Genomic DNA, 22,710 nt, shown 5'->3' with positions numbered 1-22,710 from the left:
GGCTATTGGATGTGTTATGCAGCAATTGGAGAGAATTACGAACAGCAGAGAGAAAGTGGAAGAAATCACAACTCGACACAGATCTTGCCTCTTACCACACTATCCTGTCCAAATTCTCATCTGAAGTGACTTCTGCTAAGACTGCCTTCTACAAGGAACAGCTGGAAACCTCTGCACAAGATCCTTGCAAGCTTGACAACATCTTTTCTTCACTACTCATCCCACCGGCTCCTCCTGCTCCATCCTCCCTGACCGCTGAAGACTTTGCCACCTTTTATGATGAGAAGATTGAAAAAATCTGCCAGACCTTCACTTCTACCCCAGCCCCTACACGACACACTGAGTATTCTCCTTCTCCTTCGCTGGTACATTTTTTTAAACTAGCAACAGAAGAGATCTTGCAGGTCATCTTGTACTGCAATCCTACCACCTGCCCATTGGATCCAATTCCTTCCACAATGCTCCAGACCATCTCTCAAGACCTCCTCTTCTTCATCATCACTATCGTCAATGGCTCCATAACATCTGGTCATGTATCAATAATTTTTATTATTAAAAAATTTTATTATTAAAAAAATAATTTATTATTAAATCTATAATTTTTCATTGATATCACTACACAACAAACATGAAATATTGTCTTGCAAAACAAAATTATAAAAAAGAATCCTTTCTTCAGCTAATTTAAAATCAAAGTATTCTAGAAGAAAACACACTCACTTAAGTATAAGTAAGTACACAAAAATGTTTCCTTGTTATATATACTTAGAAAAATAAAATACAAGGTATTTCAAAAACAGAAGTACCAGACCCATAACCCACACTATATGGCCAAATGTATGCGCACAGCTGACCACCACACCATATGCCCATTCCAAAGCCATTGAAATTAACACACATTTGGTCTCCCCTTTGCTGTTATAATAACCTTCACTTTTCTGGGAAGGCTTTCCACTAGATTTAACTGTAGCTGTGGGAATTTGTGCTACAAGAGCATTAGTGAGGTTAGGCACTGATGTTGGGTGAGGAGGCCTGGGGTGCAGCTGGCGTTCCAGTTCATCCCAAAGGTGTTCAGTGGGGTTGAGTTCATGGCTCTGTGGAGGACACCTGAGTTCTTTCAGTGATAGGAAATTGTAATGCTACAGCATACAAAGACTTTCTGTACAATTGTGTGCTTCAAAGATTGTGATAACAGTTTGGGGAAGAACCACCTGTGTGCGTGATGGTCAGGGGTGTACATACTTTTGGTCACAGTGTATAATTGTAAATTGTGAATAAATCAGTTTAAAGGGTTATTACAAACTGGGCTGGATTCAATATACAAATATTTATGCAGTAAAAGCTAACTAACTTGCTGCCTTGTAAAACAAAAAAATCCTGAGTTTTGACTGAATCAAGTTGAAGTGCAAGTCTTTAAAAATAAATGCAGTCAAATGCTCCACATACTAAAAAAAACACCATTTTTGAAACCTTAGCATTTCAGAGAGGACAAAATCTCTTTACTTACACAATTTAAAATGACCCAAAAAGTTGTAGGTGGGAAAATATTAATAACAATATAATCCAGTTAAGTCAATATTGGAGATACAAAAGAATTTTGGATTAAGAATCTTTCCTGTAAGTTATACTCTTTTAATAGAAGTCATCTTGTTGTTTAAGTGGTGATTACAGTTGTATATGGTTGCAGTTGTGTTAAGGATATGATACAGTAAGTTGATGTAACACAAGAAAGTCTATTCCCAAGTACTTTTACAATGTTTTGAAAAACCTGATTGATGTCCCAAGGTTATGGATCTTGAAGTTTACTAAGTTGCATCCGAAAAGGGAATGTGGTTTGGTTCTGCTGATTGAAGTGTTTGGAGTACTTAAAACAATTATCCAATGGGTTTCTTTTGCATCTCAGGAGGAATGATCTACAAAATAGTCATACAGAAAATGTGGAATTATGAAAATAATGGATGTGGTTTATATCCAACCAATAGCTTGTCTTCTTTCCTTAGCTGTAGTTTCAATTGCCCATAATTGGGTAACTGTTCAGTTCACGTTCATCCTGAACAGAATCTTGGAATTTTGTTTACTTCAGCTGCTGTAAATCACTGACAAATCTTCAAATGCAGGAGCAGCAGACCTGCACAAAAAGAAATACATCTGAAAGTATTCAACTAGATGAAGCAATATTAATGTGTACAAGCATTAATTAGATTAAATTTTATTAAAGTGGCCAAAGAACTGATTCACACATTCTGATCATACTGGATTCTCTAACCTTTAGGCAGCACCAGTGCGATTAAATCTGACATTAGCATACTGATCATCATCCTTTTGGGTCTTTTCCACCACTTTGTCATGCCGGTGCTGGACAGTAGCATACTGAACCTCCTCAGCAGCCCCAGAGCCAGCAGTTTGCAATGGAGAACTTTCTGCCCTCCGGGGATCACTCTGGTGCTGGATACTGGCATACTGAACATCATCCTGACTGACCAGATCTGGATCAGGTGCTGGATTGTTGGTTGCAGCACTCAAGTTCTCACTGCTGTAGATATTTTCCTACAGTGGGGAAAATACATTTTGCAGGTAATAAACAAGCAAATCATCTTGCAGCGAGAGAGTTAGGTGGCTAGGTGTGTTTGTGTGGGTCATGATAGACCCTGGCTAGTGTCTAGTCTCTTTGGTGTACTTACAGCTGGCTACAAGCTTAAAAATATTAATAGTTATTTGGATATGCGGGTATACACACACTTCCAAACTCTAGTTTTAAATGAGAAAACAAACACCATAAAACAGTGAGCTTTCTGGAACAACCTACAGTGGAATGAAAATAATTTTCTGAGAGTGTTGTTTGAAAACAGTGTCCACTTGCAATGTCAGTGGCTTCTTGTAAAAGTAGGTGGCTTTTTGCTATGTTTAGTGAAGAAAATGTCCTAATTTTCTATAAAAAGGTAGAACTCATGTTTGCAAGATTAGACCCTGACCACTGCTCTTTTGCGTCATGCAGATGCTCTTTGTGTAATGTTGATTATTACTACAACTTTCTACGGCCGTTTATGTTGTGCTGTTTTCCAGCATGAGGTGTAATATGCATATGCCCATTTTGTTAAGGAACATAGCTATCCAACATCTTGATCAAAAGGTGACATGAGGAAATCACAGCTAGCAAGGGTAGAGGGTAAAGGACATCTTTAGCCTGACTGACCGTTTTTACCACTGCATTTGTTAAACTGGCTATTTGCCCAACATGATCTTTGCAAATAAGAATTAGGAAAAAAAGAAAAAACATTTCCACATTGTTTTGGCAATATACATTTTTGGTTTCATAAAGTTGTTGGAGGCAGAAAAAACCCTTTGGGCCAAATCTCTCTCTCTCTCTCTCTCTTATATATATATATATATATATATATATATATATATATATATATATATATATATATATATATATAATGTGTGTGTGTTGAGAGAGAGAAAGTTTTGGCCCAAAAGGCAATTTGCCAGAATTCCAGTGGTTTTTCCCACACCTCCACACATAAACTGTGGTTAAAAAAAAAGGAGAAGAATCTTAAAAAGGAATGACAAAAAACAAATTAGTATCAAAGCACTAAGACACACTGCCATTCCATAGTGTTTTAGTTGACTTGCCTGACTTGACTTGGCATCTTCAGCTGAACCTCCCCTTTTCTTTCTCCTAAAAGTAATAATAATGTTATGGTTCAAGTTGCAAACATTCAGCTATTGAAAAATGTTGATAAAAAAAGATGCATATATTACCTCATATATAAAACACCAATGATGGCAAATAAACTTCCACATCCAACCATGACACCAAGAACTACATACAGAACTACACTTGTGCCCCCTGTGTGCAGACAAATATTAATCAGCTATAACTCATTCAGCTTTATCAATGCTACAAAGTGTTATTTGTTATAATAACTGTATTACCCTTTAAAGTGAGCGGCACTGCAGCTGCTGTCTGATTCCCGTATTTATTCTGAGCCACGCAGTAAAATGTTCCACCGTTGCTGAAGCTCAACGTGAAGCTGTAATTGTGTCCAGATCCTACAGGTGAGCTTTGATCCACCTTATACCAGGTGTAGGTCTGCACAGGTGGGTTAGCATCACTGCTGCAGCTCAGAGTCACTGAACTGCCCTCCACTATCTCACCAGAGGGACTGATGGACACTGAGACTCTCTTTGGAGGATCTAGAGATAGAAACACAAACTGCAGGGTATGAAGGGTTTTCTTTTTTAATAATCAGACTATGAAAGTCATCATTACTTCATGTTTTACAGCAGTAATGCATTAATTTACCTAAAAAGCAACAGCAGTGAAATTACTGAAAAATGTCAAAGTCAGAAACAGTAACTTTTAATTAATTATATGTTCTTTTGTTCATGTTATAGTTAGTTATAGTTATAGATATGATGCAACTAAAATAGTGTGTATTCCAGTATACACAGACATGTATGCTAATATTCATATGTTCTAGTGTGCAAGTACATCAGCATGCTAATACTAAAGTATGTTAATATTACACGTATGCTAATATTAAAGTATTCTATTACTCTGCAGGTATGCTAGTATGCGAATACACATGTGCTAATGTTAAAATATTCTAATATGCTAGTATACTAATATAAACGTATGCTAATGTTCACATATTCTAGTGTACTAGGATGCTAATACACATGTATGCTAATGTTCAAATATACTAGTGTGCTAGTATACTAATATACATGTATGCTAATATTCTAGTATGCTAATATTCTAGTGTGCTAGTATACTAATATAAACGTATGCTAATGTTCAAATATTCTAGTGTGCTAGTATACTAATATAAACGTATGCTAATGTTCAAATATTCTAGTGTGCTAGTATACTAATATACATGTATGCTAATGTTCAAATATTCTAGTGTGCTAGTATACTAATATAAACGTATGCTAATGTTCAAATTTTCTAGTGTGCTAGTATACTAATATAAACGTATGCTAATGTTCACATATTCTAGTGTACTAGGATGCTAATACACATGTATGCTAATGTTCAAATATACTAGTGTGCTAGTATACTAATATACATGTATGCTAATATTCTAGTATGCTAATATTCTAGTGTGCTAGTATACTAATATAAACGTATGCTAATGTTCAAATATTCTAGTGTGCTAGTATACTAATATAAACGTATGCTAATGTTCAAATATTCTAGTGTGCTAGTATACTAATATACATGTATGCTAATGTTCAAATATTCTAGTGTGCTAGTATACTAATATAAACGTATGCTAATGTTCAAATTTTCTAGTGTGCTAGTATACTAATATAAACGTATGCTAATGTTCAAATATTCTAGTGTGCTAGTATACTAATATACATGTATGCTAATGTTCAAATATTCCAGTGTGCTAGTATGCTAATACACATGTATGCTAATATTCTAGTATTCTAATATTCTAGTGTGCTAGTATGCTAATACACATGTATGCTAATATTCAAATATTTTAGTGTGCTAGTATGCTAATACTCATGTATGCTAATATTCTAGTATGCTAGTATGCTAATACGCATGCATGCTAATATTAAAGTATTCTAGTTTGCAAGTATGCTGATACAAAGGAAACACTTTTCATTATCTTTCAGATTACTGAGGATCAGGAAGTTATATAATGGACTGTTGTGAATCATCATTAACTCACACAGGACATTCAGAGACGCAGCAGTAGAGGACTGAACTCTGTGTTTATTTTCAGCCTGGCACGTGTATTCTCCACTGTCCTCAGAGCTGATAGAGGAGATGGTGTAGGTTTGTCCTGTTCTTACAGAGGATGTTCCTTTAAACCAGGTGTAGGTCTGCACAGGTGGTTTAGCATCACTGCTGCAGCTCAGAGTCACTGAACTGCCCTCCACTATCTCACCAGAGGGTCTGATGGACACTGAGACTCTCTTTGGAGGATCTAGAGATAGAAACACAAACTGCAGGGTATGAAGGGTTTTCTTTTTTAATAATCAGACTATGAAAGCCATCATTACTTCATGCTTTACTGCATTAATTTACCTAAAAAGCAACAGCAGTGAAATTACTGAAAAATGTCAGAAAATCACAAACATTTTTGATTAAATTTTTGTTTGTGTTAGAGTTAAAAAAAAAACTAAAATAGTATGTATTCTAGTATACACTGATGTATGCTAATATTCAAATGTTCTAGTGTGCAAGTACGTCAGCATGCTATGTATGCTCATGAATGCTAATATTAAAGTATTTTAGTATGTAGATATGCTAGTATGCTAATACACACGTATGCTAATGTTGAATATTCTAGTGTGCAATTATGCTAGTCCGCAGTTAGCTGCTGTGAAAGTATGTGAGTCTGTATGTTTGCTTTATATTCTGCGAGTGTGCCTGTATTTAAGTATACTAGTACTCAAGTATAGGAGTATTTAAGTACACAATTATTCTAGTTAGCAAGTGTGCAAGTATGCTAGTACATAAATATTCTAGCAGGAGTAAGTGTGCAGTACAGTACCATTTTACCTGTGGATTCAGCATGAAGTTTTAGTGTTGCTAGTTATATGAGTGAATGAATAAATGTACTTACACTGGACATCAAGAGTGACAGCAGGGGAGCGATAACTTTGTCCCTGTACAGAACAGCTGTAGCTGCCTGCATCCCTCTGACTGACTGATGGCAGACGGCGCGGAATGGAGGAGGAGGCGGAGGATGAACGAATTCCATTTTTGTACCAGGTGAATGTCGGAGTGACAGTCAGGCTGCAGGTGGTTTTACACATGAGAGTGACGTCATCTCCCTCAACCACACTATCAGGAATCATCTCCACCTGAAGCTCTGTGAATGAGAGGAAAGACGGAAACATGCAGTGCAGCCTGTGGGGATTATTGTCTGTTCTCCTGTTTATAACTTTTATTATTTAGCTTGACATTATATTTATTTACATTATATATTTAGATGACATTAGACTTTCATTAGAGAGGTAACTCTAACTCCACATTCAGATTTCTGTAAAGATGCTCTGTGACACATTCTGTTGTTAAAAGCACAAATCAAAATAAATAAATTTATAAATCGAATAAATAAATAAAGCTGGCTCATGTTCATGATGGTTCTGTATAATTAGCTGTCAGTGGCTGAGGGATTAGTGATGCCATTTTATGGAAGCAAGTCATTCATTGTTCTGTTTAATGTTAAATAAATATTAATCCACTTTGTCTTTCTAATATTTCTGGTGTCTGGATCCACTTCGACCCTGACCAGGATAAAGCGGTTACTGAATAGAGGAATGAGGGAATGCTACTGCATGTAGACTGAAACACACATTTCAAAAGTAGTTGCTCAGTTAATCAGTCGGTTAGGAGATGCTGAATATCATGGGTACAGTAAATACTTTGTATGACTACCTCAATTTTGTTGAACTAATATGGCGCTGATATTCTACAATTTTCTCTACAGATTGCACCAAACACCAATCCAAGAGATTTTTGGAAATTTGCAAATGAAACTTTTTTAAATTGAATTTAAACCATGTAGCTACTTGCAGCTCAGATTGAGCCACCACTCATAAAGTACAATACATTGCCATTTTACTATTCAGAAATATATTTTAATTATTAATCTTTGTAATTCGTTGTAAATATTTGAGTAATCATTTATATATTTGGGGAGAGTAAGTACTGTGGAGCTTCTGCACATGTGTGAGGTGGTGTCTGTGGATGCCCAAACGCCTGTCTCTGTGTTTGTTGAAGTCCATAGTACTTTTTAGGCCTTTTTAGGATTGCACTCTGCAGCAATATTTTCACACGTGCTAGGAGAAATGTATCCTGTGCTACTACACAAAAATATTAAGGTCACCCACCATGTGTACAACAACCACGATTCTCATACATGACCCCTAATCAAGCTTCTCTCTTCACAGTCACCTGATTACTAATGACTCTCACCTGTCTGCAGTCAGACTACTCTCTTTAAATAGCAGCGCCAAACACACTTTACCACTTCTCACTCCAGTACTGTGTCTGTAGTGAGCCTAAATCTTTCTTACTGAGCTGTTAGCGATGTCAAAATGAAGCTGTCTAAAGCATTACTTCGACTATATAATGTGGTGGTGGCTGAACAGTTAAGGCTCTGGGTTACTGATCAGGAGGTCGGGGGGTTCAAGCCCCAGCACTGCTAAGCTGCAGCTGGTGGGCTTTTGAGCAAGGCCCTTATTCACATCTGCTCCAAAGATGCCATATCATGGCTGACCCTGCACTCTGACCCCAGCTTCCTAGCAAACTAGGATATGTGAAAACTGAGTTTCATTGGCTGCACACTGACAATAAAGTTGAATCTAAGCTAATCTATATCTTAAAAAAAAAACAACAAAAAAAAAAACACTGCACACTAGTGACATCTGGTGGTCAATATAATGACGTGCAATTGTTACTGTACCGCGTGGTTTTGGGTTACAGACAATAAATCTGTTCTTCTTTTCTTATAGAATACATAGAATTTTAAAAATCATTTCATAATTGTAAAATATCTGTTTATAGCAAATCTACCAAGTAACACACACAACTGTATTCATTCATATTTAACCCAGACCTACTTTCTCTTGCTATTAAAAATATTTGCTCACATGGTACTGAGGAGGCTGGAAAACATTAACTTGGCAAGTGTTCACATTAATATTTTACAGATTTAACTCAGCTGACAAGTTGGTGAGTTTTGTACTTTCAGTTACTGTTAACTAGCTAGATAACTAAAGCTAATGCTAGCTCTCACAAAGCTGTTCATTGAGATAAATGTTTTCTTTGTCGACGTTTTAAGTTCTTTAATGGAAAATCGTGGTAAAAGTGTTGTAAAAATATTTTTTTAATGATGAATAAAGTACAGTGTGTTATTTCAGCTGATGTGACTTACCTGTGACAGAAAGGTCAACTCCATCTTGACCTTGATACTTTCCTTTATCGGTTGTTGTTATGAATCTGAAGTAGTATTTGCCTTGGTCCTGTTCTCTCACATCACTCAGTCTGAGACTGCAGTCACGCCGTTTGTCTCCGAGGTACTGAACCCTGCCTCTGTACTTTGGGTCTGAAGTCAGATCAGGAGGCTCTTTATCTGTAACTAACTCTCTGCTCCAGAAAGCTTTGTTAACTGAGTAACCAGCTGGATATGTGTATCTGCAGCCCATGATCACTGTAGATCCCTTTAGAGCACAGATGGAGCTCTGTGTGTAATAAACACCCCAGTCCTGAGAAACAACAACTCCTGCAACACAGAAATGCAGAAATGTGATGATAATGCATGTACGGGTCTCAGACAGTAAGAAATCCTGCATAAACTCTCCACTGCAAAAATCTGAGCTCATTTATAACTAAAAGCACACAGTGAGAAGCTCCACAGGTCATGCAGTACAGCAGGGGAGAGAGAGAGAGCTGCAGAAAAGAGGAACTTAACACAGAACTGCTGACGCTGAACAACCACTAACAGCATAAAGCACAAGGATAAATTAAAAATATGCACATTTATATATATTTATGAAAAATTAAACAGTGTATATTTGCAAACAACTCACCTGAAACCATGAGCAGAAACAGCAGAGAAAGGGGAGGAGTCAGTCTGAGTGACATCATCAATGCTGCCTGTATAATCATCACAGATGGAAAATACTGTTCAGGTTTAATGTCATAAAAACACCTTTAAATCTGTAGTGTGTTCATAATTGTAAAGCAAAGTGCTGTGTGTTTTCACCTGCAATTACATTAACTATCTCTTACAGGTGTGTCTCGCTTTTTCCTTTTTTTCTTTCTTTTAGAAAGAATCATTTAAATGATTCGGACGAATCGATTCCCAAATGTGAACGAATCAAATTATTTTTACACAATAATTGAAACAATCTGGGCTTAAAAAATGTTTTTGTTATTCTATCTATATTTATCTAAGTCTTTGAATCATAACATTTCCATCCTTTACTGTGCACACTGTTTAGTTGTGTGTAGTCCCAATGAGTAGTGAATCAACTGAATCAAACTCACAAAACTCGATTCACTGCAACAAATCCTTGAATCATTTCAGTAGAAATGAGATGAAATATTTATCACTTGCTTGTGGCAAAAAAGTAAAAGCAATACAATAATGAAACACAGGAAAAAAGGAGCACGGAACACAAAAATACATTTAACTTTATAATATAGATAAGGAACTAGTCTACTTTTAATGAGAAAAAAGTTTCATTTTGCTTTGAGACAATGTTTTGTAATAGAAATGACTAAAAAGTCAACTAAAACTTGACTTATAAAGTTTATGGTTTAATTTCAGTTCATAAGCGAATAAATTAGTAACTGACTTATAAAATTCAAACGGAATAAATTGCAAAAAAAAAATATTTCTGACCTCATTAAGAGATGTTTATCTCCTGCATCCAGAGGAAAAAGCACAGAAATAAGAGGAGCAGCTCTGAGGGTTTAAACTGTTAAACTGACCAAGTTAAAATGTGTTGCTGTTTCTTTTTTACACTTTAACCACATGTTCATCTTTTTTGCTGAATTAGTCCTTCCTTCCTCTATGTGTTAAGAAACACTCAAAACACTTACAGTAAAAACTCTTCTTAAATTTTTAATCTCTGTTGTTGTTGTTGTTTTTGTTGTTGTTTTTCTGAAACTACTCTTTTCCTGGTTGGAAATCACACTAGAGACACAGTCTTTTCAACTGTATTTATATACTTATAATATTTATTTCTAAGTAAGCTTTAAGTATGTAATCATGCAGGTTATGTATCAGTGTGCTGTATGTGTATATATATTTTATTCATTGATTAAACCATTTATTTATTTACCAAGAATGCAACGTTTGTTGTTGTTATATTTGTTATATGCAACATAGGCTCGTGCCGTTTGTGTGCGTCACTTTGTGTTACTATGGAAACGGGTCATACCACTTCCCTGCACAATAGGAGGAGCAAGCTGCGGTACTCACACCCTGTTCATCTTTTATCCGAATTAGTCCTTCCTTCCTCTACATGTTAGGAAACAACCAAAACACTTACAGTTAAAACTCTTATTTCATTTTTCCCCTTTGTTTTCTGACAATCTATTATTTTCTGATTAAAAATCACACTACAGACACAGCCTGTCTTTTGTATTATTCACATAATTCATTATTTATTATTTAAAAAATAGTTACGTTTAAATAATTTAAATTGTTTTACATATATAATTTATTTAAGAAAGTTGTAAGTAAGTAACCAGATGGTTATGTGTGTGTATTTTATTAATTCATTGATTAATCCATTAAATTATTTAATGTTAAAAACATTAAACATTTTTGTACGTGGTCAACTGGTACGTGCACTTCGCTTTGTGTTACTATGTTGTCTCTTCCTTGTTATATCTGAGGGGGGGAGGTTAGAGAGGAGAAGTTAGGGATGAACCTTCTGTATTACCCTACCAACCCCAAAGAGGCACATACCTGTCGCTTGGAAGTGGGTCATGGGTATTCTTTGACTGCCTCAATTTTCTTCTCCTTTGATTTCAGCAGGCCCCAGCCGATGCGGAAACCAAGGTATTGTGCCTTGGTCAGCCCCAGATGACACGTCCGTGGGTTTGCTTTTAACACCGCCCTTCTGAGCTTGTTCAGGACCTCCCTGAGGTGGTGCGGGTGGTTCGCTCATGTGTTGGAGTGGATCACGATGTCGTCCAACTAGGCTGCTGCAAACTGCTGGTGTGGACATGAGCCACTGGAACATTGCGGGTGCTCTGTGGAGCCCAAAGGGGAGAATATAGTACTTGGGTTTTGTGTCTGGGGCTAGGGCTACTTGCCAGTACCCTTTTATTAAGGTGTAGGATTGAGATGCATCAGGCTCTCCCCATTTGCTCCACCAGGTATTCCACTCAGGGAATGGGGTAGCTGTTGAACTCCAATACCTGGTTCTAGATGGGGCTAGACCTGGAGCTGGCAGATTCTTCTATGTTGCCATCCCATAGCGTCTTGCTGACTTCTTCTTCAATAGGCTGGTGGCGGGCTTCTGGGAGCCGGTAGAGCTACTGTCAAACCACCACTCCCAATGGGATCTTGATCTCATGTTGCACCCAGTGTGTCAGCCCTGGCTCCGTTGAGAACACATCTGAGAACTGGTCCACCAACTCAGCTAGTTCTTAATCCACTTTTTTAATAGGTTAATGTGATATAATTGCGTGTTCTCTTTCTTACCCGGCTGTTGCAGGCGGTAGTTCACTGGGCCCCCCCCATTTGATGTACAGACCTTGCCAGTGGGCCAGGAATTTGCAGTTACTTACAGTAAAAACTTAGCAGTGCTGGGCAGGAGGAGGAGCACCTGGTCACCCAGCTGGAACTTCAGCTTGGGCCTCCTCCATGTGCTGCTTCATGATAGACACCACCTGGGTGATCTGCTCCTGCACGTACTGGACATATTTGATCATGGAGCGGAATGAGGATGGCTACTCTTCCCACTCTTCCTTGGCCACATCAAGTAGTCCTTGGGGTCTTCTCCAAACGAAGAGCTCAAATGGGGTGAAGCCTGTGGATGCCTGTGGTGTTTCATGGACTGCACACAGGATGTAGGGCAGGAAGAGGTCTCAGTTCCTCTCTTCCTCTTCTACCACCCACCATAGCATCCTTTTCAGTATTTGATTGAATTTCGGCCAGGCCATCTGTTTGTGGGTGGTAGACAGTAGTCTTGATTTGCTTGACCTACAACAATCGGCAGAGATCAGGGGGGGGGGGCAGAAGAACTCTCTCCATTTCCCTCTGCCAATTGCCAGGGTGGCCAGGGTGCACTCCAGTGCCAGGGTGCACTCCAGTGCCCCAAGCATCTTTTTGAGGGTGCTGGGGGATTGCATGCTGATGGCCTTGCTCTCTTTTGGCGGCAGGGACCTCAGGAACTTGTCGAGAATTTGTAGGTTCATGTCATGGTGTATATATAGGACCCAATGATGATTTAAGCTCAGGGGTTCCCACCAACCTAACCTACACCCCTCTGTGCACCATAACGTATTATAACTCATTATAAATAAACCATACTGAGAGTTTGTACATCATACTTGAATTTATTGTGTAAAATGTACAAAAGTTAAAGGCACACATTTTTGCACAATGTGTTGTTTAGCAGGTAAAATATGCATAAATATGATTAAAGCTAAAATTCCTCCTAGCCAAAGTGCAGGACTGATCACCAGCTACCAGAAACGTTCAGTTGCAGTTATTGCTGCACAAGGGGGTCACACCAGATACTGAAAGCAAATGTTCTTATACTTTTCACACTCACAGATATGTAATATTAGATCATTTTCCTCAATAAAGAAATGACCAAGTATAATATTTTTGTCTCATTTGTTTAATTGGAGTCTTGTTGTCTACTTTTTGGACCTGTGTGAAAATCTGATGATGTTTTAGGTCATATTTATGCAGAAATATAGAACATTTTAAAGGGTTCACAGACTTTCAAGCACCACTGTATTTAAAGATTGAGTTCAATATTGATCCACAGATCAAAAACAGAACTATTCTAGCATCAGTCATTTCTGTCTGTCTGTCTGTCTCTCTCTCTCTCTCTCTCTCTCTTGACATGGTGTTGAGGTTGATGATCTCACTGTTGCTTTCTTGCAGTCTAGAAAAAGAAATAGTGATAAATGGCTTAAGGTGGAAATACTGAACAAACAGTACAACTGATTATGTAATTTCAAAATGGAAGAGTATTAATGGGTGAGATCACATGCAATAATTTGTTCTTCAAACTGTCCCCTTGTCATACAACCATTTTAAACCTTTTTATTTTAGGCTTTAATGACTTATAGTTGTCTTCAGCCTGGTGCTATATCCAGTGAATAAAAGCAAAGTGATGAACAAATGGAAACACTCACTGGTAAATTGTAGTAATCAGGAGAGATGGACTGAGAATCCAGAGCTGAGTACGTGTCATTGGAGGACCTGGTCTGAAGATCAAGAGCTGTGTATGTGTCATCAGTAGGACTGCAGTAAATGTTCTGTTTGAGAGAAAGAGAAATTAATCATGTGTTCATCATTTTTAATGATTCTTTCCAGATCTGAATGTCTGAATGAAGTGTAGCTCTGGAGACACTTACTGCAAGTGTGTCGTACACGCCACTGGAGGACGTGGCCTGAACATCAAGCGCTGTATATGTGTCTTCAGTAGGACTGGAGTGAACATTCTGTTTGAAGATTATAAAGAATGTGTTTGGTGTTTTGTGGAATACCTCCAGATCTGAATGTCTGAGGTAAGTAATTGTGCCTCATATTGCATTCTATGATGTAATAGTATTTATTAATAGGTATTAGTATCTACATATGTAGAAGATATTAAATGTATTGCATATTCAAAGACATGTTTTTTTTATTTTGTAATGACAGAAAACAAAATGTGCATTATGAAAATAACGAGAACACACACTAAAGAGTTACTTATGAACACTCAAATGTCATCCAGAATAGTACAGAATGGTAAGATAGTACAGAAGTACAGAAGAGACACTTACTGCAAGTGTGTTGTTCATGTCATTGTAGGACCTGGAAATGGGGTCAGGAGGAGTGTATGTGTCTTCCACAGCATTCTGCAGAGAGAGCATCAACAATTTAAGTCATTACTGATAACCAGTGGAACGTGTAAAAGTAAACTGGGTTCATTTCGTAAGTTTTATTTTGCAACTCTGATATTTCTGTAAGATAAGGTTCACACCATGTACAGATGAATATGGGTGAACGTGTATGTGACAGTCATAAGGAATCCACAGTAAAGAAAATGCCTTTGATAAAACACAGAATCAGTCCCTGATTCTTAATCCATTTTTGTTATTGAAAAAATGAACTGAATAATCATGGTCCACCATAATAATCCTTTCACAAACAACATTATAACATTATGACTGACAATTTTCTTTTAGTTCAGTGTACAATAGATAAAAATGCTTAAATATCCGGAACCTAACAAATGTTTCTTTTACGCATCACTTTAAAAATCGTCTGCCACTTATATTTTTAAGACCGTAGCTTGTCAAGGAAGGGACGTTAGTTGTTCAAGTCATTTGAACAACTAAGGGATGGTAGTTGTTCAAGGCATTTGTCTTCCTTATTTTAGACATTACACCAGAACTGAGTTAAACATGTCATTAATCAGCTCAGTCATACAAACTGTTACGATTCAGCTGATGCATTGTAAGTAGTCTTTCTTGAGCAATGATTATCTGAATGTAATATGATGTACTGAGAATGTACACTGTGTACAAACACTTTCTGTGTGGACAAAGTGTTAGGATTCCAACATTTTAAGGGATAATCTCACCAAATCATTATTCAATCATAAAACACCCAGATTAATCATTAAATATCACTAAGTCTTAATGGTAAAGAAATGTGCTTTGAGGATCTCACCACATGATTAAACGTCTTCTGCCTCTTCCATCTGTTCTCAGGACAAAAAAGCTGTCATAAGTAAAGAAACCATGCCCTTTCCAGATGTAATTATTTTAATAAATTTACCTGTTACATGTTTAATATGCTACCATTAAGTAAGAAGTGTAAAATATCTTAAGTGGGGGAAAAAAACAGTGTCTAAAAACTCCAGTTTGGCTCCACTGAATAATTAAAACTGAAACAATGAAACTTGGAAAATATATAAAAACACAAATATATAAAAGTTTGTAACTGGAATACACACATAGCCTACATTTACAGCCAAGCCGCCATGTTTTACCTCATAAAGAAAAGTCCAGCTAGAAGAGCTGCGACTCCACAGAAGACAACTCCAACAGCTACAGGGGAAATCCTGACATGATCTGAAGACAGAGAGATAGAAAGAAAAAAATATTTAAAAAACAAATCACAAAAACACATCTAAAAAACATTTCCACAGCAGTGTGATCATATCACATATTTTAATGCTAATATGAGAATGAATAAACACATTGCAACTGAACTGGGGAATAAAAATACAAATTATTATCATTAAGTTTACCAAATATGAACAAATTTCATTACATAATAATATTATTAACTTAAACAGAACAAGAGAGACCATGTCCATGGATTTACAGCTTTCTTACTGATGGGGTTAATGTAATCTCTGCGTTTATAAGAGAAAATAAATAAATCTGTACTCACTTTGGACATCAAGAATGACAGCAGGGGAGCGATAAGTCTGTCCCTGTACAGCACAGCGGTAATCACCTGCATCCTCCTGACTGACTGATGGCAGACGGAGTGGGTTAGAGGAGGAGGATAAATTCATTCCATTTTTGTACCAGGTGAATGTTGGAGTGTCAGTCAGGCTGCAGGTGGTTTTACACGTGAGAGTGACTTCATCTCCCTCAACCACTCTATCAGGAATCTCCACCCGGAGCCCTGTGGATTAAAGGAATGAATATTCTTCTGAATGTATTCTATTACTAACTCATGAACTAGCTCATGTTCACTGTATTACAACATGGCTAACATTGCTCCTGGTAGCTAGTAAAAATACTGCACATTATCTGTGAACATAAGACATAATATATTGTATGTTTCTTTCAAAGTTATTGACTATAACCTATAGAAACCCATTAAAATTTGATTAAAATTCCCAGTTGTTCATATCTTACTGCTAAGAAATAGAACTCAGATCCACTTTGCTTAAAGCTGTAAGTGTTCCCAGATTTGTGGAAAATTTAGATGAAGCCAATGGACTTAATGCAAAAGAATAAATGCATTTTCACTTGTAATTATGTTTAGAATTTATAAAGCTCGGCGTGAAGATTAAACTGATGCAGCTCACCTGTGACTGAAAGCTCAACTCCATGCTGATCTTGAAACTGTTCTCCAGCTGATGTTGCAAACATGAAGTAATATTTCCCCTTGTCCTCCTGTATAACATCCTTCAGTCTGAGGCTGCAATCATGTGGTTTTTCTCTGAGATACTGAACCCTGAGTCTATACTTTTGGTCTGAAGACAGATCAAGAGGCTCTATATCTGTAACCAGCTTTTTACTCCAAAAAGCTCTTTGAACTGTGGAATTAGTTGAATTATATTTGTAGCTGCAGCCCATGGTCACTGTAGATCCCCTTACAGCACAGATAGAGTTTTGTGTGTAAGACACACTCCACTGCTGTTGGGCAACAGCAACTGCTGAAACACAAAATGAGGAAACAATTAGTTATGCTTTTGTTGTTCTTAGACAATAAGAAAGGCTGCAAACTTCAAAGGACAGGAGAGAGAGCTGCAGAAAAGCAGTACTGAACACACTGCACAGAGCTGTTTAAAGAGAGCTGCACACGCACCAATGACATAATGCATGACAATAAACTGAAAATAGATTTTATATGAAGGCTTTATTATGAAGAAAACATTGCCATATACAATAGGTTTGGAGGTGATACTGTAACAGCTGTGACTCACCTGAAATCATGAGCAGAAACAGCAGAGAAAGGGGAGGAGTCAATCTGAGTGACATCATCAATACAACCTGCATAGTCATAATCATAATGTACACAGTAAAACACTTTAGTTTTAATATCATAAATTTGCCTTTGACTGTAAATCTGTTGAAACATGTTTATAAATTTTATAGGCTATTATATGGAAAGAATGACCTATTATCTAGGATGAAATCAAGTGAACCGTACTCAAATCAATCCTATCTCAATCAAATCAAATCACTGAAGTGAGTCATTAGATATACAGGGAGGAAGTATTTTCAGAGTTAGATCAGAATTCAGATTCACAAAAAAAAATAAATAAATAAAACCAAAACACACCACAAATATTAAAAAGTAGATTCAACATGAATAATTCAGTTATGAATAATTGTCTTTGAGGCAGAATCTAAAGAAATACAAACAAAGGCTCTGAAAAACCTGTTCAGGGACGTACTGCAAAACATGTTGGGAAATAACTGCAAGTCATGGCCCTCTGTCCTACATTATTCATGCCTTATATGTGCTATGTCAGTTTATTTAAATAAGCAAATAACCTATTGTATTTGACAATCAACAAAAAACTAAACCATAAAACCTAAAAAATATTATATAAAAGGTAATACATATTTATTTTTCTCTTCATTATCTACAAATGAAATAGTTCTATAAAAACTCTATTAAAAATCTACTAAGAACAATTTCCTACCTTCATTAAGCGATGTTCACATCTGACTTCCAAAAGACAAATTCAGAGAACCAATGCTCCGTCACTTCTACCTGTCAAACTGCGTGTGTGTGTGGTAAAAATGTGTTGCAAGGTTTTACCGCAAGTTTTTCCTTTCTTTTCTTTACATTTATTACTGAAACAGTCCTTACTTCTTTTGCAAGTAGTTGAGAAACACTCAGAAGACTTGAGACAAAACACACTTTTATTTATATCCTATTATTTACTTTTGAATGTCCAGGCCAGACATATTCAAACTAAACTCATAAACTTCACAAATGAACTGTAGGGAGGGTGTGGGTAAGGGGTGAGACAGAATGTACCAAAAATTTTTTTTAAATGACTTGGTATCAGACCTGCCAACCTTTATGCATTTTGCATAGGAGTGCTGCAGTTTAACATCAGAGTACGCTACAAATTATCACTCAAAAAATATGCCGAAAGTACAGTCTTCTTTTCAGTTAATATGCCTCCAGATTGATTTGGAGATACAAGTCTAAAAAAAATGGGAAGTAGGCCTCATGGAGCAAAAGTCTGAATATATCTAATCCTGGCTAATAAATTTACTTTAGTAAAAAAAAAAAAAGGAAAGAAAAAGTAAATTACATGAAATATGCCACATTTTATAAGAGTTACACTCTTATAAAACTATCCCATGTCATGTTGCAGAATGTTACAGTGAGAAATAAATAAAGTAATAGTGGTGATCAGCTACTTTACAGTAAATAATCACACACATTTCATTCACTCACTCATTTATCCTGGATAGGGTGGCAGTGGATCTGACACCTATCCCAGGAATACTGGGGGTGAGGTGGGAATACACTCTGCATGGGACACCAGTTCATTACAGGTCACCATTCAGACACTCATTCAGACACTCATTCGCAGTGAAAACACAGGCCCTACATGTAAAAACTTAACTTGTGGAGAAAGAACCCTCAAAACATGCTAAAGTTATTTGTTTATTATTTTATTAATTATCTACACATTTCCAAAATTATTTACAAAAGAAGCTACTGAGAGCAATTTCCGAGCCTTACTAAGTAATGTTCACCTGAGTTTATTTTGTAACCGTTAACAAATGTTAACAGCACATGTTTTTGTTGATAGATAGATAGATAGATAGATAGATAGATAGAACTAAATAGATAACTTTATTCATCCAGAGAAAGATTAATTTAAAGAATAAAGCATGAGTACAGTGCGTTACTTTAGCAGATAAAAATATTAAATTCTAATAATTAAAAAAAGAATAAAGTTGTACAGTACACATGGAGTTACATACATTATGTTGTTCATAAATGTTCAATATTGATCCACAGCTCAAATACAGAACTATTCTAGCATCTCTCTCTCTCTCACTCTCTCTCTCTCTCTCTCTCTCGCTCAACATGCTGTCGAAGTTGACGATCTCACTGTTGCTTTCTTGCAGTCTAGAAAAAGAAATTGTGATAAAGAGGTTAAGGTGGAAATACTGAACAATCAGTACATCTGATTATGTAATTTCAAAGTGAAAGAGTATTAATGGGTGAGGACACGTAATAATTTGTTCCCAAAACCGTCCCCTTGTCATACAACTGCTTTAAATCTTTTGATTTTAGGCTTTAATGGTTTATAGTTTTCCAAAGCTCTTCAGCCTGGTGCTATATCCAGTGATTACAAGCGAAGTGATGAACAAATGGAAGCACTCACTTTTAAAGTGTCATAATCAGGAGAGATGGACTAAGAATCCATAGCTGTGTACATGTCATCAGGAGGACTCAGGTGAACCGTCTGTGTGAGAGAAAGAGAAATAAATAATTTGTTCATCTTTCTTAGTGATTCTTTCCATATCTGAAGAGCTGTGTACGTGTCTTCAGTAGGACTGCAGTAAACACTCTGTGTGAAGATTATAAAGAATGTGTTTGGGGTTTTTTAGGAATTCCTTCAGCTCTGAATGTCTGAGTAAAGAAGCTGCACCTCAGATTCTGTCACTTAATACTTAATAGTATTTACTCCTTTTTTTACTCCTTTTTTTACTTACTCACTCTAAGAAATAAAGGTACCAAACTGTACTTGTCATTGCTGGGGTGGTATCCTCAAGGGTACATCTGTTGTACCTTTAGTATGTTTCTTTTACCTGGAAACGTGAGTATAGTGTAACTTTAATTTAAGGTACATAATCAGGCCTAAAGGAACACTTGCATTCCTGTAAAGCTTTACTCTAAAAGCTAATTAAAAGGTACATCACGTGCTCCATCCCAGGTAAATGATATGTACTAGAGGTACACAAGATTTACTCTTACTCTTTACTCTGTTATCACCCCGGCCACAAGGAACAATTTGATACCTTTATTTCTTATTCTTTGTCTTTGTGCATGAGCCATAACAACATAAGGCCCTGATCTGGTAAAGAGAGTTGGTGTAATTGTGTTACAGCGCTGCTGCAGAAATCCTTCACATCAGATAATGAAGCTCGGCGTGATGTTTAAACTGATGTAGCTCACCTGTGACTGAAAGACAAACTCCTTTGTTTTGAAACCATTCTGACGTTTTTAACACAGTAATATTTCCCCTGGTCCTCTTGTGTAACATCCTTCAGTCTGAGGCTGCAATCATGTGGTTTTTCTCTGAAATACTGAACCCTGAGTCTGTACTTTTGGTCTGAAGACAGATCAAGAGGCTGTATATCTGTAACCAGCCTTTTACTCCAAAAAGCTCTTTGAACTGTGGAATTAGTTGAATTATACGTGTAGCTGCAGCCCATGGTCACTGTAGATCCCCTTAACCCACAGAATTTTGAACTCCTGAAACACAAAATGAGGAAACAATTAGTTATGCTTTTGTTGTTCTTAGACAATAAGAAAGGCATCAAGCTTCAAAGGACAGGAGAGAGAGCTGCAGAAAAGCAGAACTGTAACTCTGTTCAAATGTGTTTATAAATTTTAGAAAAAATGCTATGGGTTTAGGGGTTATTTCACCATCGGTTAGAGGCTGTTGTGTGTGTATATATAAAGAATACAACACTCCGTGACATGCTGCTATAGGAAAATAATCCACGAGGGGATGGTATGATGAAATGGAGTTACTGTTACCACCCCAATTTGGATAATTTTCCTATATCAGCACATGTTTTATTCCTCTTTTAACACAGTGATTTGCCAAACATTTCTATTTTTAATTTATTACCGAGTGACACATCACGCTTTTTAACCATTTATAGTTAGCGTCGTGAAAGGCCCGCTTGTCCGAGAAAACAGTATATGGCGTGGAACCAGGTGCGGAGACAGATCGCCATACAGTGACGCCTAAAATGTGAACGCCTCGAACCAGATTGTAGTGTCAGCCCCTGAGCTAACTCCGGAGGGTAATGGGTGTGTTGTAGTGCTTCTGTGGTACTGGCCTGGGGAAACTCAGAGCCTAGGGCTGAATGCAAAAGCAAATTGGCCTTCTTTCTGGCTGAACTTAAAGGCACCAAATGAGAAAGGAACAATTTCTAACTTAAGAGCCAGATATTTATCTCAGAGTCAGGTTTCTCTGTCTAGCCTCCTCTTTAGTTCTGCACCTTCATGACAATTTATAAAATTCTCTTCATTATCCCTGTGAATGAGCTGCTACTGTAGAAATGATAATGTATTAGAGCCAGAGCACTAATATAAACCTGTGACTTACAGCTGCACTACTGTCAGAGCTGCTGTTATAGAAAATTAATCAACACCTTCTGACTAATCAGAATAGAGAATTAAGCAACACTGTGGTATAAAGATATAACGGTACGAAGGCTATTATATGAGAAAATATTTGAAAATTGATTATTATGAGATATACACGTTTATGGACAAAATCTTACAGATTAAGTGTTAATGGTTGACACTGGCAACTTGAAAGAATCATTCATGTGATTGAGTGAATTGATTCCCAATATGAATGGATTTCTTTTTATTTGTCATTTATACAGCAAACATGCATTCTGAGTCAGTTTGGGTCAAATCCCATTTTATAATTATAATGTAGTTATATATATTAATTATAATATAATTATAATTGTAGAAATAAAAACAAAAGCTGAAAAAAGCTGCTCAAGGACAAATTGCAAAAGATGTTGGGAAATAACAGTCAGTCATGACCTTCTGTGCTATATGATTCATGATTAATATCTGTTATGTTGATTTATTTGACCTATAGTATTTAATTATAGTGTTCAAATCATCTATAGTATTTAAATAAAATTCATTATAGAATTTAAATAACCAATTTCCTACCCTCATTAAGCGATGTTCCATCTAATTTTCAAAAGACAAATTCAGAGAACCAACGCTCAGTCACTTCTGTGTGTGGTAAAAATGTGTTGCAAGTTTTACTGCAAGTTTTTCCCTAGTTTTCTTCCTCTTATTTCTTTTGCAAGTAGTTGAGAAACAGTCAAACCACAGAACTGAAGGGAAGGTGTGTGTGAATTTTTTTTTTTTTTTTTTTTACACATTTTGCATAAAAGAACTGCATTTTAACATCAGAGTACGCTAGAACAAGCTTCACTCAAATTTTCCCAATTGAAATATGCGCTAACATGCCAGCCTCACTTTCTGTACCGTT

At 36.7% G+C, this 22,710-nt stretch overlaps 2 protein-coding genes and 1 long non-coding RNA gene across 5 annotated transcripts; all 3 read right to left on the bottom strand.

Moving 5' to 3' along the window:
- Window positions 1-659: 659 nt before the first annotated feature.
- On the bottom strand, window positions 660-10,508 carry LOC128317538 (B-cell receptor CD22-like). Of its 2 annotated transcripts, XM_053229859.1 has the most exons (10): window positions 10,386-10,508; window positions 9,568-9,634; window positions 8,913-9,260; window positions 6,594-6,842; window positions 5,694-5,951; window positions 3,937-4,197; window positions 3,763-3,850; window positions 3,634-3,679; window positions 2,267-2,547; window positions 660-2,128 (listed from the first exon to the last, which is right to left on the bottom strand). In XM_053229859.1, the coding sequence occupies exons 2-9, from the start codon at window positions 9,623-9,625 to the stop codon at window positions 2,269-2,271; spliced, it is 1,587 nt and encodes a 528-aa protein (XP_053085834.1). In that variant the 5' UTR covers window positions 9,626-9,634; window positions 10,386-10,508; the 3' UTR covers window positions 660-2,128; window positions 2,267-2,268. The 2 variants fall into 2 exon arrangements, with proteins under 2 accessions (XP_053085834.1, XP_053085835.1); XM_053229860.1 differs by lacking the exon at window positions 5,694-5,951.
- A 2,548-nt stretch (window positions 10,509-13,056) lies between these two features.
- LOC113537417 (sialoadhesin) lies at window positions 13,057-18,234 on the bottom strand. 2 transcript variants are annotated; one of them, XM_026931882.3, is made up of 10 exons: window positions 18,121-18,234; window positions 17,395-17,461; window positions 16,774-17,124; window positions 16,125-16,364; window positions 15,718-15,799; window positions 15,396-15,426; window positions 14,504-14,578; window positions 14,093-14,179; window positions 13,871-13,993; window positions 13,057-13,617 (listed from the first exon to the last, which is right to left on the bottom strand). In XM_026931882.3, the coding sequence occupies exons 1-10, from the start codon at window positions 18,124-18,126 to the stop codon at window positions 13,597-13,599; spliced, it is 1,083 nt and encodes a 360-aa protein (XP_026787683.1). In that variant the 5' UTR covers window positions 18,127-18,234; the 3' UTR covers window positions 13,057-13,596. The 2 variants fall into 2 exon arrangements, with proteins under 2 accessions (XP_026787683.1, XP_026787684.1); XM_026931883.3 differs by having other exon boundaries at window positions 16,774-17,121.
- A 1,016-nt stretch (window positions 18,235-19,250) lies between these two features.
- LOC113537456 (uncharacterized) lies at window positions 19,251-22,465 on the bottom strand. Its single transcript, XR_003403761.3, has 4 exons — window positions 22,383-22,465; window positions 20,628-20,927; window positions 19,834-19,914; window positions 19,251-19,574 (listed from the first exon to the last, which is right to left on the bottom strand). It is a non-coding gene; the product is annotated as an uncharacterized LOC113537456 (long non-coding RNA).
- Between the last annotated feature and the right edge of the window lie 245 nt (window positions 22,466-22,710).

Source organism: Pangasianodon hypophthalmus, chromosome 26, assembly GCF_027358585.1.
Source record: "Pangasianodon hypophthalmus isolate fPanHyp1 chromosome 26, fPanHyp1.pri, whole genome shotgun sequence".
Taxonomy (NCBI): domain Eukaryota; kingdom Metazoa; phylum Chordata; class Actinopteri; order Siluriformes; family Pangasiidae; genus Pangasianodon; species Pangasianodon hypophthalmus.
The sequence above is the reverse complement of the archived record's forward strand: the minus strand, read 5'-3'. Positions and strand labels throughout refer to the sequence as shown.

What these genes read in the sequence shown, in the direction of transcription:
- LOC113537417 (XM_026931882.3), bottom strand. An exon ending in GTTTCTGCTCATGATTTCAG is followed by an intron (nt 17,125 to 17,394) that starts GTGAGTCACAGC and finishes TTTGTGTTTCAG; the next exon opens with CAGTTGCTGTTGCCCAACAG. An exon ending in AGAAGACGTTTAATCATGTG is followed by an intron (nt 14,579 to 15,395) that starts GTGAGATCCTCA and finishes CTCTCTCTGCAG; the next exon opens with AATGCTGTGGAAGACACATA.
- LOC128317538 (XM_053229859.1), bottom strand. Translation starts at nt 9,625, where the DNA reads ATGATGTCACTCAGACTGACTCCTCCCCTTTCTCTGCTGTTTCTGCTC. An exon ending in TGTCACTCTTGATGTCCAGT is followed by an intron (nt 5,952 to 6,593) that starts GTAAGTACATTT and finishes TTCTATCTCTAG; the next exon opens with ATCCTCCAAAGAGAGTCTCA. An exon ending in ATTGGTGTTTTATATATGAG is followed by an intron (nt 3,680 to 3,762) that starts GTAATATATGCA and finishes TATTACTTTTAG; the next exon opens with GAGAAAGAAAAGGGGAGGTT.